Source organism: Pleurodeles waltl, chromosome 6, assembly GCF_031143425.1.
Source record: "Pleurodeles waltl isolate 20211129_DDA chromosome 6, aPleWal1.hap1.20221129, whole genome shotgun sequence".
Lineage (NCBI taxonomy): Eukaryota > Metazoa > Chordata > Amphibia > Caudata > Salamandridae > Pleurodeles > Pleurodeles waltl.
The window spans coordinates 160,882,365-160,903,315 of record NC_090445.1 but is presented as its reverse complement, the minus strand read 5'-3'; the positions used below and the strand labels follow the sequence as shown (position 1 = coordinate 160,903,315).

The following is a 20,951-nucleotide window of genomic DNA, read 5'->3' as shown; positions in this document are numbered from 1 at the left end:
GGTCACTTTAAGAGTCCCCCTTTTTTAGCATCAGCTTATGGGAGAACACTGGCGCATGTGTCCAAGTGTTTCTTGAATTGAGAGGCAAAGACATGGGGATTTGGCACAAAGGGAATGAGATGAAAAACAATGCATGGTCTGAGAAATGAGATATACGGCTGCTGGCCTTCATCCGTGCACCACGTCACCCTCGCGGGCGTTCTGAGAAGCAATGGCTTCAGGGAGCTTTTACAACGAAAGAATGTTTAATTTGGAAAAATAATCGAATGAGAATATCTTGGAAAACCGGCTTCAGGGGATTATTTACTGCCTGTGACAAACGAGTGAGTTTTATAATCCCACGAGGAGTCCTTGGAAGGCGTCTCTCCAAGGAGGGGAGGGGGCTGTGTCTCCCTCTTTTTCAGTGAACCTTTGCCCCCTAACTTGCTGAGATGTTTACTTCTTCCTCTGGGACATGTCGACCATTGTTCTCCCTAAACACAGTTAAGTCCCCACATTTCCAGGGAGGCTTCCATCTTCCTTCTGCCACTTTCTGAACCACTAACTATGCCCCATCATCGAGCAAGCAATTAGAGTGTCGGTAAGCACAAATGCCACAAATGCGAGGAACACAAGACACATTGAACAATATCATTGGCATATATGTGTATTCAACTCCCACACAAGCGCCGTTATCATTTGCTCCTGCTGAGAAATTACCATACAAATATTTGAACTAGTAACAGCCGCTAGCTAATAACATTTTTGCTTTATTTGATTATTTTTTGCTTTATTTGAATACATTTTACCAATCTTTTAAATAATTGCTGAAATGGTTTTAGATCAATCATCTCCTTTTACTCCGCTGGCGCTGTGCAGTGCACTACATTTCCAGGGTGGAGCAAAGCCACTTTTTGTGGCTTAACTCCGCCTTGTAAACGTGGGCCCCTCCGATGCAGTTTTCTGTGTCAGAGGGGTGTGGAATGGGTGTTGCTGTGGGAGTTCCATCGCAACACCCATTGCTTTTGACACTGCCACAGATTTAGTAAAGAGTGTACCTGTGTGGCAGCGCCAAAAACTAACACCACCCCAGTGGTGGCGTTAGTATGGCACAACGAGGAGAAATACTGTTATTCCTCCTCGTTGTTTGCTTTTTGCTGCACACGTAGAAAGAGCAAAAGGCGTGCCTTCCTGCACATAAACAATCATTCATAAATGGCAATTTGGTACTTCTATGTGTGCTGCATTCTGCAGCACACATAGAAGTGCCAAATTGCCATTGTAGATTGTTTATGTACAGGCAGGGACACTTTCCTGCACATAAACAATCACTACCCTCAACGCAGACACCCTTGCACTATGGTGCAAGGATACCTGCATTGGCGCAAGCTGCTTAATTTTGTGCCAGCGCAGAAGGAAACGCAGGGGTGTGCCGTATTCTTGTAAATACTGCGCATCCCTGCATTTCAAAACTGGCGCAGTGCTGCAATTTTTTGGAACAGCACCGCGCGGCACCAGTTTTTTGTAGATCTGGCCCCAGAATGTCTGCAATTGGCAAACACAAGCTTACAACACGTACTTGCAACACTGGGCGTGATATGTTAATTAAACCAGTGACGTCATTCGTAAGATTCTATTTTGGGCCTGGCCTTTTCAGGTTTTATGTTGTAGAGGGCCTGGGTGCTGGCATCTGCAGCTAAAAGTTACCTGCTCGTCACCCTATGAAAGAGGCCCTTGTGGTTGCTAAGGACTCTGGGGTTCTCCCTGGGCTATATATTTAGAGTTTGGAAGCAGGGCTTTGGGGCTGCAAGCTGTTGCTCCTCTTGTAAAAGAGGAGATAGCACAACTCTTTCTGTGGGCCTGAGCTGTAAAAGTTTAACTGGAGGAGCCGGTGCCACTCGTACAGGAAGTTCCTCCGGGGCACGGTGGGAAGTTATGGTTGGAATAATGCTGTTTTCTGTTTGCACACCCTGTGTGCATGTCTTCCTTTCAATGGTCCTGGGAATTTAGCACAAACCCACAAAAGAGCCCATGCATTCTGCCCTGCACTATAAATGCACTCTTTCAGAACTGCTCACGTGGTTCACCAAGGAGAGGGCAAATATTCCTAGAGTCCTGCTGCTCAGATGATGCTTCTTTATTTGTTAGTAATCTTTTATTTACAATGCATTTTAACCAATTCTTTGCACAGATTTCATATATATTCACAAAAAAAACAAAGGTTACAGTGATGTTATAGTTAGGGTCAAAGTTTACACACACAAAACCATATATTTTTAGCTGTTTTAGAGTTATTTCAAGTAAGTTTAAATCGTGCCCTTAGGTAACTATAACTCCTGACCTTGCCATGCACAGTTTTCTCATCAAAGATATTATCACTGGGGTAATTAGCAGTGCATGGAGAAGGCGCATATTATAGGTACCTTAGGGCCTCAGTTATACTTACATGAAATAACTCAAACAGCTTTCTATGGTTTTGCGGGTGTAAAATTTGAACCTAACTATAATGTCCCTGTAACCTTTGTTTTTTTAAGTGAACTTCTAAGTTTTTTTATTCTATTTCCTAACTATGATGTCCCTGTAACCTTTGTTTTTTTCAGTGAATTTCTAGGTTTTTTTTTTAACGTTAAGTAAGATGCCCATCTCAATGCACGATGGGGGGCTGAGGGGTTGAAAGCAGGGCCTGGCCTGGCATTGTTCTGCTCCCACCCAAGCTTGCTGCTCCTGCTGATATCCTCCTTGCCATCCATTGTCCAAGTCCAGGCTCCTGCTCTCTCCTTACAGCCCTGTGTGTCCGTTGTTCTGCCACTACCCTTCCTGTCTACCCTGATCAGTTACCTCGCTGCCACATCCATCTCCTCCCTACCCTCTGTTGTCCACCAGCCCCCTCCCTCCTGCCCTACATGGTTTGATGTGCTGCCACTGCCCCCTCCTTCCTGCCCTTTACGGTCCTTTATGCTGCAGCTGTCCCTCCTGCCTGGCTGGTATAGCGAGCTTGCTGCCCTAGCCTCTGTCCCCTCTGCTCTCTGTTGTCCATGTGCATTGCCCTGTCCATTCTGCTGCACTGCTGTCCCGCTTGCCCTATGTGTGTATTGTGCTGCTGCAACCCCTGACGCCTGACCTGTAAGGTCAGTTTGGTGTCCCTTCCTATCTCCTTCCTGTCCGCTGTTATCCAAATCCACAACCCTACCCCATTAGTCCTGCCCTACCTGATCCAATGTACTATACTTGTCAACATTTTGAACTTGATAAGAGGGAGATTTTGAAAAAAACTGGGTAATTGATTTTCCCCATTGACTTACATTAAACAATAGGATAGTTCTCAGTGTATGTCTTTATTCTATTTACGAGGGAAAAGTGTCAGTAGAAACATGAAACAGAATAGTGATTAGTGTCAGAGGTGCAGTGTTTAAACAAAAGCATGTAAAAAATTATAAACCCATTTTTAAAAAACAAAAGACAACATTTTGAGTAAATTAGTATAACTACACTTTCCTAACAATCTGTAACTAAGTCAAAGAGATTGGCGATGGCACAGTAGTCAACCACAGTTCATGGGACGCGCCCCTTGACTGCTCTACACTGCTTGTCTTACTGGACTTTTTCTCCCAGCGTCCTTGTGACCCCTTTATGAGTGAGTTTGTTCATCTAACCCTGACGCTCCAGATGCTGAGTTTTTTTTAATCAGGATACACTGTCTCTTCCTAATGTACATGAGATTGGTGGCTCCAGAGCTTTCATTTAAAGGTGTCCTGAAGAAGGCCCCACGTAGTTCGCAACTGAGGTTGAAGGGTAAAACGTTGGCAAGTTTAGTTACAGATTATTAGGAGAATCAGCCACTCAAGATGTCCATGCTCAGCTCTTCCATTAACACGCAACAAAAACCTTCCCCTACATCCCTCAGTAACATGTCCCATAACATTTTACAGTTGTAAATGGCATGCTCCTCCATTCCACTCTTCCACCATCACAGGCAGCTCAGACTTCGGCCTGCACCTGAAACAATTCATGACTCTTCCGTGTCTATATGTTTGTGTTTTACCTCTCTACCCGCTGCTGTATTGCCTTTTTTTTTCCTCCTCTCCTGCCTCCTCTTCCATTACTACCTTTCGCTCTGCATCTTTCCAGTCCCTCTGTCGCCTCCCCTTTCCAGCTCTTTTTTATCCCTCTGACCCTGCAGACTACCTTTTGTCCAACAGGCATCCTGAAGCATCCATTTGCTCACCTCATGTGTCTCCATCTCTTATCCCCCCACCTCTCCTTTCCTACTCCCATATCTCCCCTTTCTTCTTCCCACTTCTCATGGTACAGCTCTTGCTGCTTCATCTCACTTTGTCCTACTCCTCCGGAGTCTCAACCTTCAAACCTTTCTTTTTCTTTCACATTTCCTCTTCAGCTATTGGTAGGGCCACTGGGATTGTGCGGCAGACGAGGACCAAATTGAGTGGCAGGGTTGCCTAAATGACTCGTCAAGAAAAGGCAAGTTATGTTGCACATTTTGTGTTAGTATTACCTCTGCCTTTTGGCATGTATTTACATTATCACTTTTCAGGCAAGGGTTTTACCTCATTAGTACGACTTTGGCACCCAAATACAGAAATAAACAACAGAAAGATGACCAAGTATCTTTTGTGAACCACCTTCAACTGTGCAACAACATGTGTTGCCATGTTTTTAGTAACTTTTAACCCATTTCGGATACAAACATTTTTTCTTCAGAAATGAGCATAATATGCTGCAGATCATGGATTATGTGGCAAGTGTTGCAATAAGGAAAATGCATCCTTCCAGTGGCTCTGGTTATAAGTTCCTCCTCTGTCCTCTCCTGAATTTCTCATCCACATCCACATCCTTCGCTCTGCCTCTCACCTGTCCAGCAGCAGCTCCTTTTCCTATATTACTGCTACTTTTGCGTCTTCCTCCCCCACCTCTCAATTTTCCCCTGGCATCTTCTCTCCAACCCTTATCCTACCTCTCAGTTTTCCTTCTATATATTCCCTTCTCCCTTTACACTTCCCCTGCAGTTTTTTCTCTCTTAGCCAGCTGCACCTAAATTTCTCCTCTTGTGCAGTTTCCATTAGTCCTTTCACACTTTCTCTGCAGCTGTATCTCCCCTTTAACCCTGCAGTCTCAATTCTCCATATAGGTCTATGACAAACCAGCCACGAACGGTCCTTTCGTCGCCTACTTAAGACCTGGTTATTTTGATCCTCGCCTGTAGCCTGTGTTTTGAAGATTTCCATTTAGCGCTGGGAGGCCTTTGGGTAGCCATGTGCTATAAAAGTCCTCATAACATAACATAACATATTTCAGCTCTAATTCAAAATATTTATATGCTCTTCTCAAGTTTTCACATTTGGTCCCTTTTCCACTGTTCCTAATCCCCTGCAGTTTATATTCCCTCCATTATCTCCTATAGCACTTCAATATTTCCTATGCTACATGTGTCACATCAGACTACATACAGCTGAGTAATAGGGCTCCTGGAGGGGTGTTAGGGGTGTCTCGGACACAATGAAAAAGTCTGCAGCTGCCTCGCTCACCAGTACCCGTATTACAAATAGAGTGCACTGCCCTAGTTTGCATTACTACACACCTCTAACTGGGTGTGCTGGCCATAGAATGGGACAGTGCAGTCTATTACAGTAAATGCACTGCCACCAGCACAGCCACAAACTCGCACCTACTCTGGGCAGCACATTTGTGGAAGGGAGACCAACTGGTTGAAGCTGACAGTCTGCTTTTCACTGTTTATGCAGCAATATGGCCTGCATCTAAAAGGAGACAGAGATCTCTCTCCCTGCAGGATAGTACAGTGAGTGACTGCACCACCAATAGGGTATACTTCGGACCCATTCACCCCTACTGAAGGGTGCCCTCAGGGGTGCACTTACTATGTGCGGTCTCTAGATGGCACACATCCAGTGTGCCTCCTGACAGCTCCTTTGCTCTGTGAGGGAATGTCACTTTGTGATTGTGCCAGTGCAAATTGTGAGCTAGAGCTAGGGGCCGCGGGAATCAGCCACAAATGCCCGTTGCAGCATTGGGGTTCCTACTGTCATAGGGCCAGAGGAGATGGGTCTCTAGGTGTAATTGAGTCTCGTTTGTAGACAGTAAGCAGACTAGAGGCCTGAATTAGAGTTTGGAGGAGGGATTACTCCGGTCATAACGGTGAGGGATATCCCATCTGCCAAAATAAAATTCCCTAGGTTATAATGGGATTTATATTTTGGTGGATGGGCTATCAGTCACCGTTATGACAGAGTAACTACTCCACCTAACAATAAATCAGGCCCAAAGTAATTCTTTGATGAAGCTGCTCTAATAAACAAAAAAATAATAATAAATAAACCCACCTTTTTCATGTGCCACGCCCGTCCATCCGCTCTGCTCTCCTCCCGTCGCTAACGGCAGGCAGAGGCTCCCAGCCTGCCCTGCAGCTAATCCTGATGCTGCTCAGAGCAACGTTAGAATTGACTGAGAGCCTGTGCCAGTTCTCTCCAGCCCGGGCTGGAGAGAGCCTACTGCGCATGTCTGTTTGACCAGCCCGAGACAGCCAGCCAAACATATATGCACACTGAGGGGACTGCTCTGTGCACTCTCCTCAAGTGTTGGTCACCCCAAAGCCTGACCCTTTTCGAGAAAACAATAATAAACACAGTTTATCACTTTTCTTGAAAAGGTTTTGCAGCTGCTGCTGCTGCTGGCGGGGGGGGCAACTCTCCTCCGCCATAGAGGAGGAGCCACCCCTGTCACTTACCCTCTTTGAATGGCAGATCAGCCATCAGTAGTTATGCAGCGTGTTGTTGGGAAGGAGTTGGGGTAAAATACTCCTAGTATCGGGCTCTTTTGTCGCTCCCAAGGGGGCACATAGAACATGGCAAAATTTCATGTGGAAAGGCAGATTCTTGGAGGCAAATGAAGTTGTAATAAAGGGTTGTGAGGCCTGATGTTTACTGTAAAGGTGTGCTGAGCGGCTGCGTGGTAATTACAAGAGGTGGATGTCAAACCAGCAAGGAGGATTGTACTGGGTTCAAGGTGGTATCTTGGTCATGCTGACAACCAGCTGAGGTCTTTGGGTTGAGACTGCTGATATGTTTCTAGGGGCTACTGGGAGTCAGAACAAAGGGGGTGCAGTTAGCTGGTGTGCAGTACCACCCCACTGATAGCACAGTTCAACCGATAGGACCACAGGACCAGCGGCGACTCCTCTAAGGCGTAGGAGTTTCGCCTCACTGCTTTGTGCAGTGAAGAAAAAGAAAAAAGAAAATAATAATAACGCAACACTATTATCATTTTATTTTTCCTCTGGAGTCAGGTTAGGGTGAGGCAGTGCTGGACTGGAGGAGAGCTGGAGGATGAGAGGAATGCATCAAAATTGCACATCACTGTTTGACCGGACATGTTGGGCCGGCCAAACAGTCATGCACACTCAGCAATTTTCCACCCGACTGTATTGCACAGCCAGGTGAGAAAAAGTGACCAGGCTACCACTCCCTGTCTGAGCGCCGAACCAGGCCACTCAGACCAATCATAACGCTGCTGTCATGCTGATGACAGCAGCGTTGTAATTGGCTTAGGGGAGTCTGGAAGCCTGTGTGCTTCCAGGAGTGGGGTAAGAGAAAAAGACGAAGGAGAGATGGAACTGCCTCCCCCGATCGAAAAGGTATGTGTTTTTTTTTTTCATACCCCCCTCCCCGCCACCCCTGTTGAGTAGTAGCCGCCACTGAATAGGACATGTCTAGTGGTTGCGCTCACAGCTTCACTCCAGGTATGTTCCTATAAAAAGAAATCAATCGGATTCCAGTATTGATTAAGTGGGGGTCCACAGAACTCAAAAGGTTAAGAAACACTGGTCTATACCTTTCCCACAGGCAATGTAACAGCATAGCTCCCAGGAATAAACAAGACTACAAGACCCAGAATTCAAAGGAAAAAAACCTGGACCAGAGCAGCTCATAGCACTGGGAAACCCGGTAGGTCTGTAATAGGCGAACTTGTGAAAGTAGGGAATGGTAGAGGCGCTCCAGAAATAAGGGGCAATGATTAACTAACAATTGCGCTAATGCTGATTTCAACCCTCAACTTTAAATAAGCAATTCCAATCCAGATATTCCCTTTTTAAAAACATTGTTTTCGGGTGTTTTAGTCAGATTTTATTCCACTGGAACAAGGACCACCACTCCCAGAAACTACTGGTTTGTGATTCAAAACCCTAGAACCAGAAAAGAGCCCCTGATACATGTGGAACCGATCTTTATTTATTGGCGTAGATGAAAGCAAAAATATTGCAAAGTAAGGAGTGCCTGACTAAATTATGCATATTATGTAATCTGCTCCATGCCGCAGTCTGCGAAAATGTTTCCAATCTGAGCTGTCTGAGGAAGGCTGCGCTTCCCGCGGTGTCCTGGGGAGGCGCTGTGCCCCCAGTCGCCCGGATCCAGAGTCTCCGTCGGCAGCTGATGTCACACGCTCTGCAGGGCAGGCAGACGGCTCAGCCCCCTTATTTGCCAGATCCTGTAGAGAGAGGCACGGAGAGTGTTGGCCAACAAACGAAGAGGCACTTTCTTGGAGCTAGACGAGAGGAAGGACCCTACGTCGTCACCCCAGCAGAGCCCAGTCCTAGCCCTCACTCCCGTCTGGAGCAAACAAAACATTCCGTTTCCGAGCACTTTTTGCGCACCACGAGTGGAGCGAACTCCCCCGGCTGCAGAAGCAAGCCCCGACCTCTGTCGGAGCAGAGTTTTGCAAACTGTGGCCAGTTCACGTTTGCCCTAGAAAGAGCGTGCTCTGTGGTGCTGGCAGTTTTTCCATGAAGTGCCTGGGGGTGTCTTGTTGGGTCTGGCGTAAAGAGACCTGACACGGACCTCGCTTTTTCTCCTTCTGGAAGAGTTTTTGGACTTTTGTATTTTTGCACTTACCGACCGCAGGAGCCACCGCTTCGGTTTTAACCCGCTGTTGCCTGCCATGATGAACAGGAGCACCATGGTGTCCAGTGCTCAGACCAGGATACGGACAGACCCCTTCTCCAACGACTACACCCTAGTGGGCCGGGAGCTGGGCAGGTAAGGAGGGGGTCGAGCTTCACAATGGCATTGATAAAGGTCCTGCGTTTACCTTAAGGGGGACAGAAAAACTACAAGTACCATAATGCAAAGTTCTGTGTGAACTAGACAGACTACCAGATCGCTCCCAGTCCACGTCTGTCGTTAACGAATCATTGTTCTCAGGTGCGATAATGCAATTGATTTAATTGGAGAGACCATAGAATACACTGATTTAAGTGCAAACCTAGGACTGGAACCCGGTACCCTGCGGTGGGGGAGCGGGGTAACTGGCTAGCTTGTGTGCCCTTGAGGCCTGTCGAGGCGCTTGTTGAGAAAGCCATGTTACCAGAAAAAGATAAAGGCGGCAGGCAGGCAGCCCCCCACCCCACAATATCTCTCCATTTATACTCTCTGGCCATGTACTCGCGTGAAGGTGTAATCTTTCTTAATATTCTACAGCTGATAACAGCTCAAAAACCTAATGCATCGCCTGCAGAAAAGTTACTTCAGCTTTACGTCTGGCGTCGATTTGACGCTTCTCCTTGAGTTGTTGGGTAGTAACTGTACTTTGTAGCGCCGTGAAGCTCTGAGGCTGGGGCGCCACGTGCTATGGGCAAAGAGGATTTAAAGGGGCAGTCCGGTGAATAATGTGTCAATACATCTCTGAGCCCCCAAAGATGTATTTAAAACATTCTAGTGATAAAGATGCATGAACGATATCCGATGGCCTCTTTAAACCAGTCTGGGAGTGAAACGGGGGGGGGGGGGTCTTCTGGTGCCGGAGAGATTAGTTAGCTGCAGATCGCTTCTGCATAGTTACAGCAGCCAGAGAAGTGTACACACCTGTCGCTGCAGTACACACGGGCATTATATCGGAGAGTTCTCAAACACCGAGTCTCACTGGGACTGCATCTATGGGACACTGGAGTGGGCGACTGTGTGAAAAGAAAACTGGCGTGCCCCCACTTTGAAGTCGAACTCTACCAAAGTAATGGAGGTGATGGGGCAGCATTCTTTATGGAAAAGAACGAGGCATTGTTCTGCGGTCGGCGACTCACGCTTCTCGAGTGACACTTGAGACTCCTGATATTGGTTTGAGTTCAGTACATCCATAGGGTAAAGTGACATGGCTGCAGAGTGACTGTGGAAGAATGGATAAAGCTGGAGACCGAGCAGTGTGCATTGTGACCACAAGGGTCTGCCTAGTGGGAGGGAGTCTTCCAGATTCCCTGGCAGTCTCCCCGAGCCCGATGCTTGGCTGTAGATGGCACGTACAATTTTAAATCGAAACTAAAGATCGCAACTCCTGTTGGTGCTATTGATTGATGGCACTATTCATGGCACGAGGCCCCTTAGGTACTGGACCTGATGTCGTGACGCGTTCCCCAGAAATAGATCGAAATGATGTAATGGTAAAAATGTTGCTGACTTCCTCCCTGTCCTGTGCCTTTCATCTCCCAGAAAGCGCTTGGAGGAGATTCGCTCTGAAGAGTGCGCTGTAGAAGGGAGTGTGTTATTTTCCTTTTCTCCCCCGTGGAGTTGCCACCTGCTGTGGCACATTCTTGGGCTATCTGCACCGCCCTCCTCGGAATAAATGCCATTAAGGTTGGCGGCTCTTATCTCCTATCCAAAGATGTGTTGTCTGGACAGCCCTGCTTGCCCCCGGCGGTGTTTCCCTGGAAACCACCCAAGTGGAGGGGTGTGGGGATCGGGGGCTGAGGACTGCACGTAACATTTCACCTGAGGCACCACTGTAATATATTGGGTTGAGGACATGTGACCCCACAAGAGACGTTGATCCCCGAACCCTGTGCTACCTTGGCACCCATCAGTTTGTACTAGAATGTACATTTTGTGGTGGTGGGTGAGTTACTGGATGACTCCCAATACACCAGCGGCACCTCTTTACAGTCCTGGACTTCTGTTGCCAACCTGTTGCATTCCGGGAGTTGTAGTCGCTTCATTGTTAGTGAACCAGTTAGACTAAAACAGCTGATGGCGATGACCAGTATAAGGAAAGCCCAAAACTGTTTCCTGACCAGGGACATAGCTTTTCGCAGGGCAAATGCATCTATATTTGGAAGGTTTGCCTCGGGGGACAAGAGAGATGGAATTCGTGTTGCCCCTCCTTTATCCACTCAACCCACTGAGTACCCATCCGTGGCCTCTGCTTCCCTGGTGCTGCACCACTCCCCACTGCCCTCCTCTCTGGAGAAGGGTTTAAACATTGGCTCCTCCGGTATCTGGCGATGAGATGCACAGGTTGGCACTGGCCTGGGAAGCCGCTTCGCGTCATGAAAGCGTCGGTTCTCGCCTTGGGCATTGGAAGCTAAGGTCACTGATGCATGCCATAAGTGCATGAGGTAGGGCTGTCCCTTGGAAGTCGTGGTCAACAGTGCGAGTGCACTCCAAGCCACTAAGGTGCATGGCAGCTATGCTGGACTGGCCTTTGGAAACAATAGTCGTTGAGTTTATGTGTAGGAGGGTAGACTGGATGCCATATTCACCCATTGGATGCAGCCCGAGCCACCACAGTCTGTGTGCGCGAGGTTGGACTGGCCATTGTTAGCCACTGTCACGGGTGCAGTCCGAGCCACCTGAGTCTGTGTGCGCGAGGTTGGACTGGCCATTGTTAGCCACTGTCACGGGTGCAGTCCGAGCCACCTGAGTCTGTGTGCGCGAGGTTGGACTGGCCATTGTTAGCCACTGTCACGGGTGCAGTCCGAGCCACCTGAGTCTGTGTGCGCGAGGTTGGACTGGCCATTGTTAGCCACTGTCACGGGTGCAGTCCGAGCCACCTGAGTCTGTGTGCGCGAGGTTGGACTGGCCATTGTTAGCCACTGTCACGGGTGCAGTCCGAGCCACCTGAGTCTGTGTGCGCGAGGTTGGACTGGCCATTGTTAGACTGTCACGGGTGCAGTCCGAGCCACCTGAGTCTGTGTGCGCGAGGTTGGACTGGCCATTGTTAGCCACTGTCACGGGTGCAGTCCGAGCCACCTGAGTCTGTGTGCGCGAGGTTGGACTGGCCATTGTTAGCCTCTGTCACGGGTGCAGTCCGAGCCACCTGAGTCTGCGTGCGCGAGGTTGGACTGGCCATTGTTAGCCACTGTCACGGGTGCAGTCCGAGCCACCTGAGTCTGCGTGCGCGAGGGTGGACTGGCCACAGCCTGAGCCACCTGAGTCTGTGTGCGCGAGGTTGGACTGGCCATTGTTAGCCACTGTCACGGGTGCAGTCCGAGCCACCTGAGTCTGCGTGCGCGAGGTTGGACTGGCCATTGTTCGCCACTGTCACGGGTGCAGTCCGAGCCACCTGAGTCTGCGTGCGCGAGGGTGGACTGGCCACAGCCTGAGCCACCTGAGTCTGTGTGCGCGAGGTTGGACTGGCCATTGTTAGCCACTGTCACGGGTGCAGTCCGAGCCACCTGAGTCTGTGTGCGCGAGGTTGGACTGGCCATTGTTAGCCACTGTCACGGGTGCAGTCCGAGCCACCTGAGTCTGTGTGCGCGAGGGTGGACTGGCCATTGTTAGCCACTGTCACGGGTGCAAGTCCGAGCCACCTGAGTCTGTGTGCGCGAGGGTGGACTGGCCATTGTTAGCCTCTGTCACGGGTGCAAGTCCGAGCCACCTGAGTCTGTGTGCGCGAGGGTGGACTGGCCAACAGTAGAAGCCCTGTGCAGTTAAACCAATTTTACCCCGTAACATTTAGAAATATTGACTTCAAGCAGACAAAGACGAGCCATGTGGACGCATGTCCAGAACGCATGCGCAGAAGAACAGGCATGGACAAGTGAATGCATGCACATCAAGGTAGATGAATCATACTGAGCTATGTGCATCACAGCTATCTTGCCGTGTCATCCAGGCTGTATGAGGCCACACAGTCGATGTGATTTGGTGTTTTTTTACTATTTTTTTTGTTTGTTTGTTTTTGTACCAAGCGGAAAAAATAAGCAGAACTTTATATATGTGCAATTACTTCCTCGCGCTACCCCAACAACCTTGCACCGGTCACGTGGCTCCGTCACTCACGCCTGACTTTTAGCACAGTCTCCGAGACTCTCGCAGTTTTGCATTTACATGCAAAGTGCTGCGAACTTCAGAACAAGGGGGTCAGAGCTGCAGGAGGTCACACGAGACATTGAGGCCGCGCAGTAGCTGTGCAAAACCCTGCAGATGTTTTACGTTGAACTAATTAGGCCGTCGGCAGGTTACTGGTCTGGCATTGGTTGGGGTACTGGCTTGTTCGAGGGGGTCCGGGTTACTCGCCACTTCTCCCCATTGTCTGGTGATTGACTTGAACTACAGGAGCCGAAAAAGTGTGTTTAGTGGGGAAGGTAATGGTTTAGTCCATCGTTACCTACGCCATCTTCCCCGTTCACACCCTATAAACATATCAGTGGGTGCGTATTTGTAGCCAATTTGAAAACGGACTACCCGCTCAGTTGATATATAGAAATCATGCTTCCTGCTTCCCGTAAAACAACAAACGTTTCTATATATGTATAGCTTAATACAGCATCTAGGCACTAGTGTCTGACTCCTACTATTGCTCTGAACATATTCTTTCAATAATTGTGCCATTTTTGAGGGACATCTGTGCACCTATAATGCCTTGCCTCAAGCAAACTATAAATTGGTGCACATCTATCTATCCAGTTCGGATCGTATATATTTACACTGTTCCTGGGAGTAAATAAAACAGTCGTTCTTGTCATGAACACTCTGAAGTCGGTTCAGCGATACACCTCGAACGGGTGAACAGCTGTTTTCACTCAACTTGTGTACTCACTCATGCGTGATAGGCCGCCCGACTCCTGGGTTGTTCAGGTTAACAAAGGCATTGAATCCAATACAAGGTTTGTTACGGTGCCGTCTATTTTCAAGCGGCTTTCCTAACGATTCCTGTCGGTCATCTTAATGCTTGAGCATTTATACACTTAGTCTCGTTGGAACATGAGAAACTACAAGTCTCAGAATCGAAAGTGTGCCATCTGTTGCTTTAACGAAGTCGTGTAGCTGTTAGCACCCACGCACTGGAATTATTTGAAGGGAATGGCATTGTGTAGGGAACTGCCACTTGTACTCAACCTGGAACCGCCCCACCTGTAGTACTGTGACGGGCTCTGTCACTCGGTGCAGCGTTCAGTGCAGGCACTGAGTATCTCCACTGCTGTAATATGAAAGGGAAGGTACTAGCCCTTTTTAGCAGTTAAATATTCATCTTAATCCTTTAGCAGGAGAGCACTGGCTCGGGTGCTCCGGGATAACGTGCACCTGGACTCGCATGTTTCCATTAAAAGCATCTCAGAAGGGAAGTGATTTCAGCAAGGGCAAGAAAACACAACTTAACAGAAATCAAAAAGTACACACTGATCTGGGGCTAGTGCCTACCAGCTGATACACGAGCGACAGTAACAAAACAAAAACCATGTAAAACAGCTTTACAGGGCTGATGAGTAGCTCTGGGTCCAATGTCCTCTTCAACCATTCCTGGCTTTTTAAGCAACAACCTTTCTTTCGTCTTTGAGATTGTAGTTTTCTGGTGCCCCTATTGTGTATACGTGCCTACCGTCCCCAGCATGCAAAGTGCTGCGCTCTGTAATGACATAACTTGCTGAATGTGTCGCACTTCATGCGAGATAGCTTACCAGTCCTTAGTAACCATGCTTCATGGCATCACTAATGGAAGTCAGTCCTTTAGGGAAACTTGTTTTTAAACAAATATCCATGCAGACTGCAAAAACTCGCTGCCTTTCGGCCTAGCGTTCCACTTGCTAGTGGCGGAGCCTGGAAACGATTTATGAACCGACCCAGAATAGCAGTGTGTGTTATTTTCTCGTTTGGAGCGGCTCACCACACAATGCGGCTGCATTCCTGGAACAATGGGCCAGATTTGACTCACAAGCCGTGGAGAACCTGCCAGCTCCCGTCCAGCGAAGCCTCTACTTGGCAGATCTTTTCCAGAGTCTGGGCCCAGCCTGAGGCTTATAACCCAAATCCCAGGGTCTGCTCAAAGGCCGGATGTGCCTTCTGGGAACTGTGGATGTTTGAAGTTTGGCTGGACTCATTCCTAAGCATTCACGACTGAGAGTTGTCATCATGGGGCATATAAGGGAACATATTATTGATGTTAGTTTAACGTTGAGGGCCTTCCATCTAAGGGGCAGGTGCCCAGCTTTAGTAATCTAATAGCAGAGCTTGCCACATGTACATGACATAATTTTTCATACATCAGTCCAATTGGTACCCCATCACATAGTGGTTAATCTAATAACTTTGCTGGAGAGAGAACCACTGATGTAGCGTGTCTTCTATTATGAGCCCTGCTATTGGCTGGCCTTGGAAGTCTCCTTGTATAAACTCCGCAGTTTACATATCAGCCGATCATTTACCTATGTGGTCCTTCTCCCCCCCCCCCCCCTTTTTTTTCTTTTTTCTTTTTTGCATTCAGGTACTTTGTTTTTCCGCGCCACAATATACCTACACTTACAGGAGCCATCATGCAAATAAAGATGCAAAACTGGATGAGCTCTTCCAACTTAACACAAGAAAGTTTGAGTATTCTGGAAAAGTCGTGTTCTGCTCTTTGCACCAGACCCTTGTTTGCCCTGTTACGCGCCGCCTTAAGTGATCCAGAAATTAAATGCATTTCCCATCTTTCTTTTCTGTTTTCTGCCGAGCTCTTTTGATATTGTCCAGGACCCCTCTTCCATTTGGGAATGAAAGGGGTGTGTGTGTTTTTTCGCTTGCGCCTTGCTTATGGATCCCCCCCCTCGGGCAGTTGAACAGGTGTCCGTGATGGCTTCCTCTTTGATGCCTGGACAGGTTTTCAAGCCCCCGCCAGTACCTAGATACGGTAACCGTGGGAGAAGCTGAGATGAAACAGCTTTCATGGTCATGAAGTGCCTTTTGACCTCCCGAGTGTAAATAGAATTGGAGCTAAACCAGGTGGGCCCGTGCATTCTTCCATCCCGGGGAGGACCTGTGCTTCAGTCAGTTGACTGCCTTAAAGAGAAGGGTTGGGGTTGGAACCAGTTCTGAGAGTTTAGTGCATGGGCCAGCGCTCTCACACAGGAGTGGGCCCGCTTCCACTTATTGTGAGTGGGATTGCTCGTGAGAAACAGACCAGACCCGCTGGAAAATTGGAAAACTCCCTGAAAGGCCTGTGCCCTGAAACATCCTGTCAGGTGTCTGGCCAGTGCTGCTCTGTCTCTGTGTCGTGCGGATTTGTGCCTTTCTCCGTCTGCTCTGAAGTTAGTTGGGCTGGTATGGCCTAGTAGATGGATTCAGGTGAGGTTGTAAGATGTGGAATGAGTGTTGTGTTGCTTGGTTCTGGAGCTTGGCTGATGTCCTCATGGTATTCCATCCATTACCTGATGGAGCTCCAGGCGGCAGGAGCTGGGTACCAGAGCTGAGGACTAAAGATGCTGTGCTATCGATCCTTCATTATTACAATAAATACTTAAGAAGAAGGATGGGGACTGTTTTGAGACATTGGGCATTACTCACAAGACCACTTTGTTATATAATCCCAACAGTGGCAGCTGGAGTTGGGGCGAAGTGGTGGGGCAAGGGGGTACAAAACAAGACACAAAAATACCTTGCCTGCCTCATCGCCTCCAGTTTGCAGCTCTTCTGGGTCCCTCGCTGAAGGCACACACTTACAGCCTGCCCTGTGGCCAATCCTAACGCTGCTCTCATGCTGCTGGCAGCATGAGAGCAGTGTTGTTGATTAACCTGAGCTCTCTTGATTTGCGCTCCCAGGCAGACTGGTAGCCTATGCCTGCTCTCTCCTCGGCAACACAGTGGCGGGTTGGAGACAGCTCAGTGCGCATGTGTGTTTGGCCATCCTGAGATGGCCGGCAAATACACCTGCACTGAGGGGAATGCCCCTACCCACTCCCCTTGGTGCCTGTCATCCCCGTGGCTCACCCCCGAAAAATAGAACGATCATAAACTATGTTTATTATTTTTTTATTTTTCAAGTTTGCTCCTGCTGGTGGTGGGGTGAAGCTCCTCCACCATAACAAAGGAGCTGCAGCTGAATCCCAATTCGAAGTGTATGGTCGAACGCTTTAACGGTGTCATCAACAATACCATCCAATACGCTATGTGTGGCAGTCACAGTTGGGAAGTCCAATTGTAGATGACTCTCTGGGGCTATTGTGCATCTAAGAAAAATAAAAGGAAACCGACTTTCTCCCTTTGTGCTAATGAGAAATCCAAGAATGAGGTGTCATTTTGGTTGGTTATTTGATAGCGACGTGCAGCACTGGTCGGTAGATGAAGTGTATGAGAAGATTGGGCCTACTCAGTTTGAGAAGAAGTTACAGTATGACCAGAAGCATGGTGCTAATTGTATTACTATCACTGTTGGCCAGGTGGTGTGTGTTAAAAGACCAGGCAAAGTCCCTAAGAGGGAGAGGTAATGAGCCCACTGAAGCCACTGAAGTTTTGAAGAATGTTATATGCTTGATGGGAGTGTGTGGAATTTGAGAAGAATTGCTGTGTGTTCGACACCAAGTGCGTCATTCTCTGGAGCACCACCGCCCCCTCGTTGCAGGCATGAGGCTTTTGATCATTTTGATTAGTGCGGCCCTTGTGATATTAAGCGTACTGTGACTTCTAATGATGCCAACTGTGTCAGTAATGCCTTTATCTCCCATGAAGTCTGTGATGAGAATAGAGATACTCTTATATACCAACCTCTGATTCTCACAGGGAAGGGGTGAGTGTACGAGTGGCGCGGGCGATGCAGCTTTGGCCAGTACAGTAACTTAAGGAGCAGATCCCATATCTTTACAACTTACAGTACTTGTGTGAAGTTTGTCATCAGAGGGATCCAAAGTACCAAAGAGTAATAGAAGACCATCTGGATGGTTAAAGGATTACCCTTATGAGGATGAACAGCTATAGCTGTCTGAACAGCGCTCTTCTAACATTTATCTTGATTTTGAATGTTTATATCTTTTAGTGATAACATGTATTTTTAGTTTTACATTTTGGTTGTACTTTTATTGATTTATTTTTCTTGAGTTTAGAGAAGAGGTAAATGTTGCGTTGCTTAGTTCTGGAGCTCGGCTGTTGTCTGCATGGTGTGCAGTTCTTTACGTAGTTGTCAGCGGCAGGATCTGGGTGCCAGGAGGAGGACTAGGTGTGTTGGGGTGCTACTCCTTCATTATTACAATCAATACTTGAAAACTTGCTTGGGACTTGAGCTTTGAGGCCTAGGGGGCTTGGATGATTTATAGGGTGGTCATGCTCAACTCCATTCCCCCAAGTAATAATTGAACAGTAGTTCCGTTGCCTCAAAATCAATTCTTGAAATGTGACAAGGGATTGGGAGAAGAGGAATATCATTAGGTTCAGGGAAGATTGGAAGCGCCGATATCTAGTGAAGCCTTTAGAATAAGAATTTGGAGCTTCTATCCTGTACTTTAAATCTTCAGATCCGCGCTTCTGGAGTGAATTCCCAATTATGATTCCAAATACCTCCTAAGATTTTAGTGCACGCGGGTGAGCATTCCAGCTATAAAACTTGCCCGGTGGCCAGCAGGAAATGTAACTCCAGATGTTGATGAACGTGAAAGTAACCCAATGACCATCGCTCCCCCAAAAAACCCAACTCGACGACTGACTGTCTATGAAGTACCCGGTATCTACAAACTGCTAATCTTCGTATTTGAGTCTGTAACAACATAGGTATCTCCAACATTAACCAGACGCACTCTGCCAGCTTGAGCATCCCCTAAAGATTGCGAGATGCAAACTCTTTCCTGTCATCCAGGACCACCCTGAAAACGCACAGGCTCTCCTCTTAATGTCTAAGCCTGTGAAGACCCCTCTCCTTCCCTCTACTTGCTCTTTAACGCTTCCCCTCCGCACCTGTATAGATGCACCTGATCACGTGCCCGCGAAGGCTTGCCCTCCCAGAATTTGACCATCTTGTCGTGCACATGTTCTTATTGTCCGGAATTCTACCTGTCTTTCAATTCCTCAGGGGATATTGCAATTGGCTTCCTGCTCCCAGGCATGTCTTTCAAGGTCCTATAACCTGCATTTTTATTTTTTGTAATTTACTTGTCCTTGTCAACAGCTTCCTAATCTCTTCTCCAGCCTCACAAATTGACATTGTTGCTTTTTATTTACAGTGTGGCCCTTGTTCGAAAGTGTGGTTCTTGTTAGAAAGACCCCTAAATCAAACAAACGTTGAACTAACTTGTCCTTGCTTTCCCTGTATTAGAACTGATTGAAAACGTTTTCCATGAGTAGTTGTGTTTTACTGCCGACGGGGTGCATTCTGTAGAACTTTGAGAGAGGAAAAAATGTCTGGTAATTACATTACAGACGTTTTTCACCACTCAGCACCACAAACAATTCTGTAAATCCGACAGTAATACATCACCTTTCTTGTTGATTTAAACACTGCCCGGTCCCTCTGATTCCCTTTAGCTGCCTTTTGAGGCAATTGATAATGGTCTGCGAAAGCAATGTTATCTCCTGCTATTCCCCAGAATGTACAGACTTCTTTAGAACAGAAGTGTCTGCTGGTACAATTAATAACGAACCTGATGCATTTGAGTGTGAAATAATCCTGAACCTCTCAGATTAAGGCACCGCTGTGTGCGGGGTGTAAATAGTCACTTTTAAATGTTCACCAATCCCTTTTTCATAACCCTTCTGACCCTCCTATAATGTATCTCAGATTTTCTGGATAGTGACATAATTTGTATTTGGCTACTGTGAATGTAAACGAGGTATTATCAATGATTGCATTGAAAACCGGGCTCCGATCCGACCCTCCTGGACCTTGGCTGGAGACCCCTGCACTATGTGGACGTAAACCGCATATTTTGTTTCTTTTCAATAGTCCGGATTCAACGTGTCCTTGGACGAACCGTGTCCATGTAGACCTACTGTAGACCCCAATCCACACCCAGCCCACATGCAGGCCTGTGTGTTGGACCAGGATGGCGGTGAGGAATAATAAGAGGCCTATTTCAGCTTCTTGTTTGGTTGAAAAGTTACATTTTTGCAGCCAGAAGTCGGGGAAAGTGGCCCAAACAAATGAAGCCTGTTAGCCTCTGTTTGTCGTCTGGTCTTTCTGGGCCTCTTTGTTTTCAAGTTGCCTTGTCCTTGCTCGACCTTTTGGTTTTTGCATTTTCCCTCTAAGGGGTGGACAGATAGGCCACTGTCACATTTCATTTGAAAATGAGTTATCTTCAATGGTTACCTGATTAAATGTTCGATAGAATGATGTTTTATTTTGTCTTTAACTTAAAGCAGTTGTTCATGCCTGCAACGTCGCTTGACCACTCTGCATTGTTGAGGTCACATATTGTATATTTGTGTAGGGGCAAAAGACCTCTAGATGTGCAGTCCCATAACCGCTGCCATAATCACAAAAACCGTGTGATCCTGGGCGAATCACTCAATTCCCTTTGCCCAAAACATTGTGAAAATGTGAATTACATTGTACGGTATAGTATTGTGACGTTGAAATAGCTCTTTTGGGGTCGTTGAAGCGCTACCCGCACGTGGTTGGAAGAGCGTTGTCTGTGGTTTGATCCTGTGTGGGAAGTGTTTCCACGTTGTGCGTGATGACCGTCGAGGCGCGTGTAAAGCCATAAACGATCGTGGATCATCCCCAAATCTCCTATAAAGTGCACCATGTTGTTGCTTAGCTACATTTTAAATTGGAAACGCGTGCATATTGTGACAATGCAACGGGCACCTTGGGAGGGCACTGAGTGCCTCCGCCATACAACAGTACTGAAACAAGGCATTAAAAGGGGAGGTACCAGCCAAGAAAAGAAGTGCCCACGATACAAATCCCCAGAATAACCTATTCATTTATTTTTTACATTATCTCTTCTGCCACTTTTTAAATCTTTAACAGCTGAAAGCTAAATCTTGACAGCCGCC

At 47.5% G+C, this 20,951-nt stretch overlaps 1 protein-coding gene across 1 annotated transcript in view; it reads left to right on the top strand.

Annotated features, from left to right (window-relative positions):
• The first annotated feature begins 8,407 nt into the window (after positions 1-8,407).
• Positions 8,408-20,951, top strand: part of LOC138299452 (serine/threonine-protein kinase 17A-like) — a 113,218-nt gene continuing 100,674 nt past the window's right edge. The window contains exon 1 of the mRNA XM_069237708.1: positions 8,408-9,044. Coding sequence (XP_069093809.1) covers positions 8,947-9,044 — 98 coding nt within the window. The 5' untranslated portion in view covers positions 8,408-8,946. The remainder of the gene's footprint in view (positions 9,045-20,951) is intronic.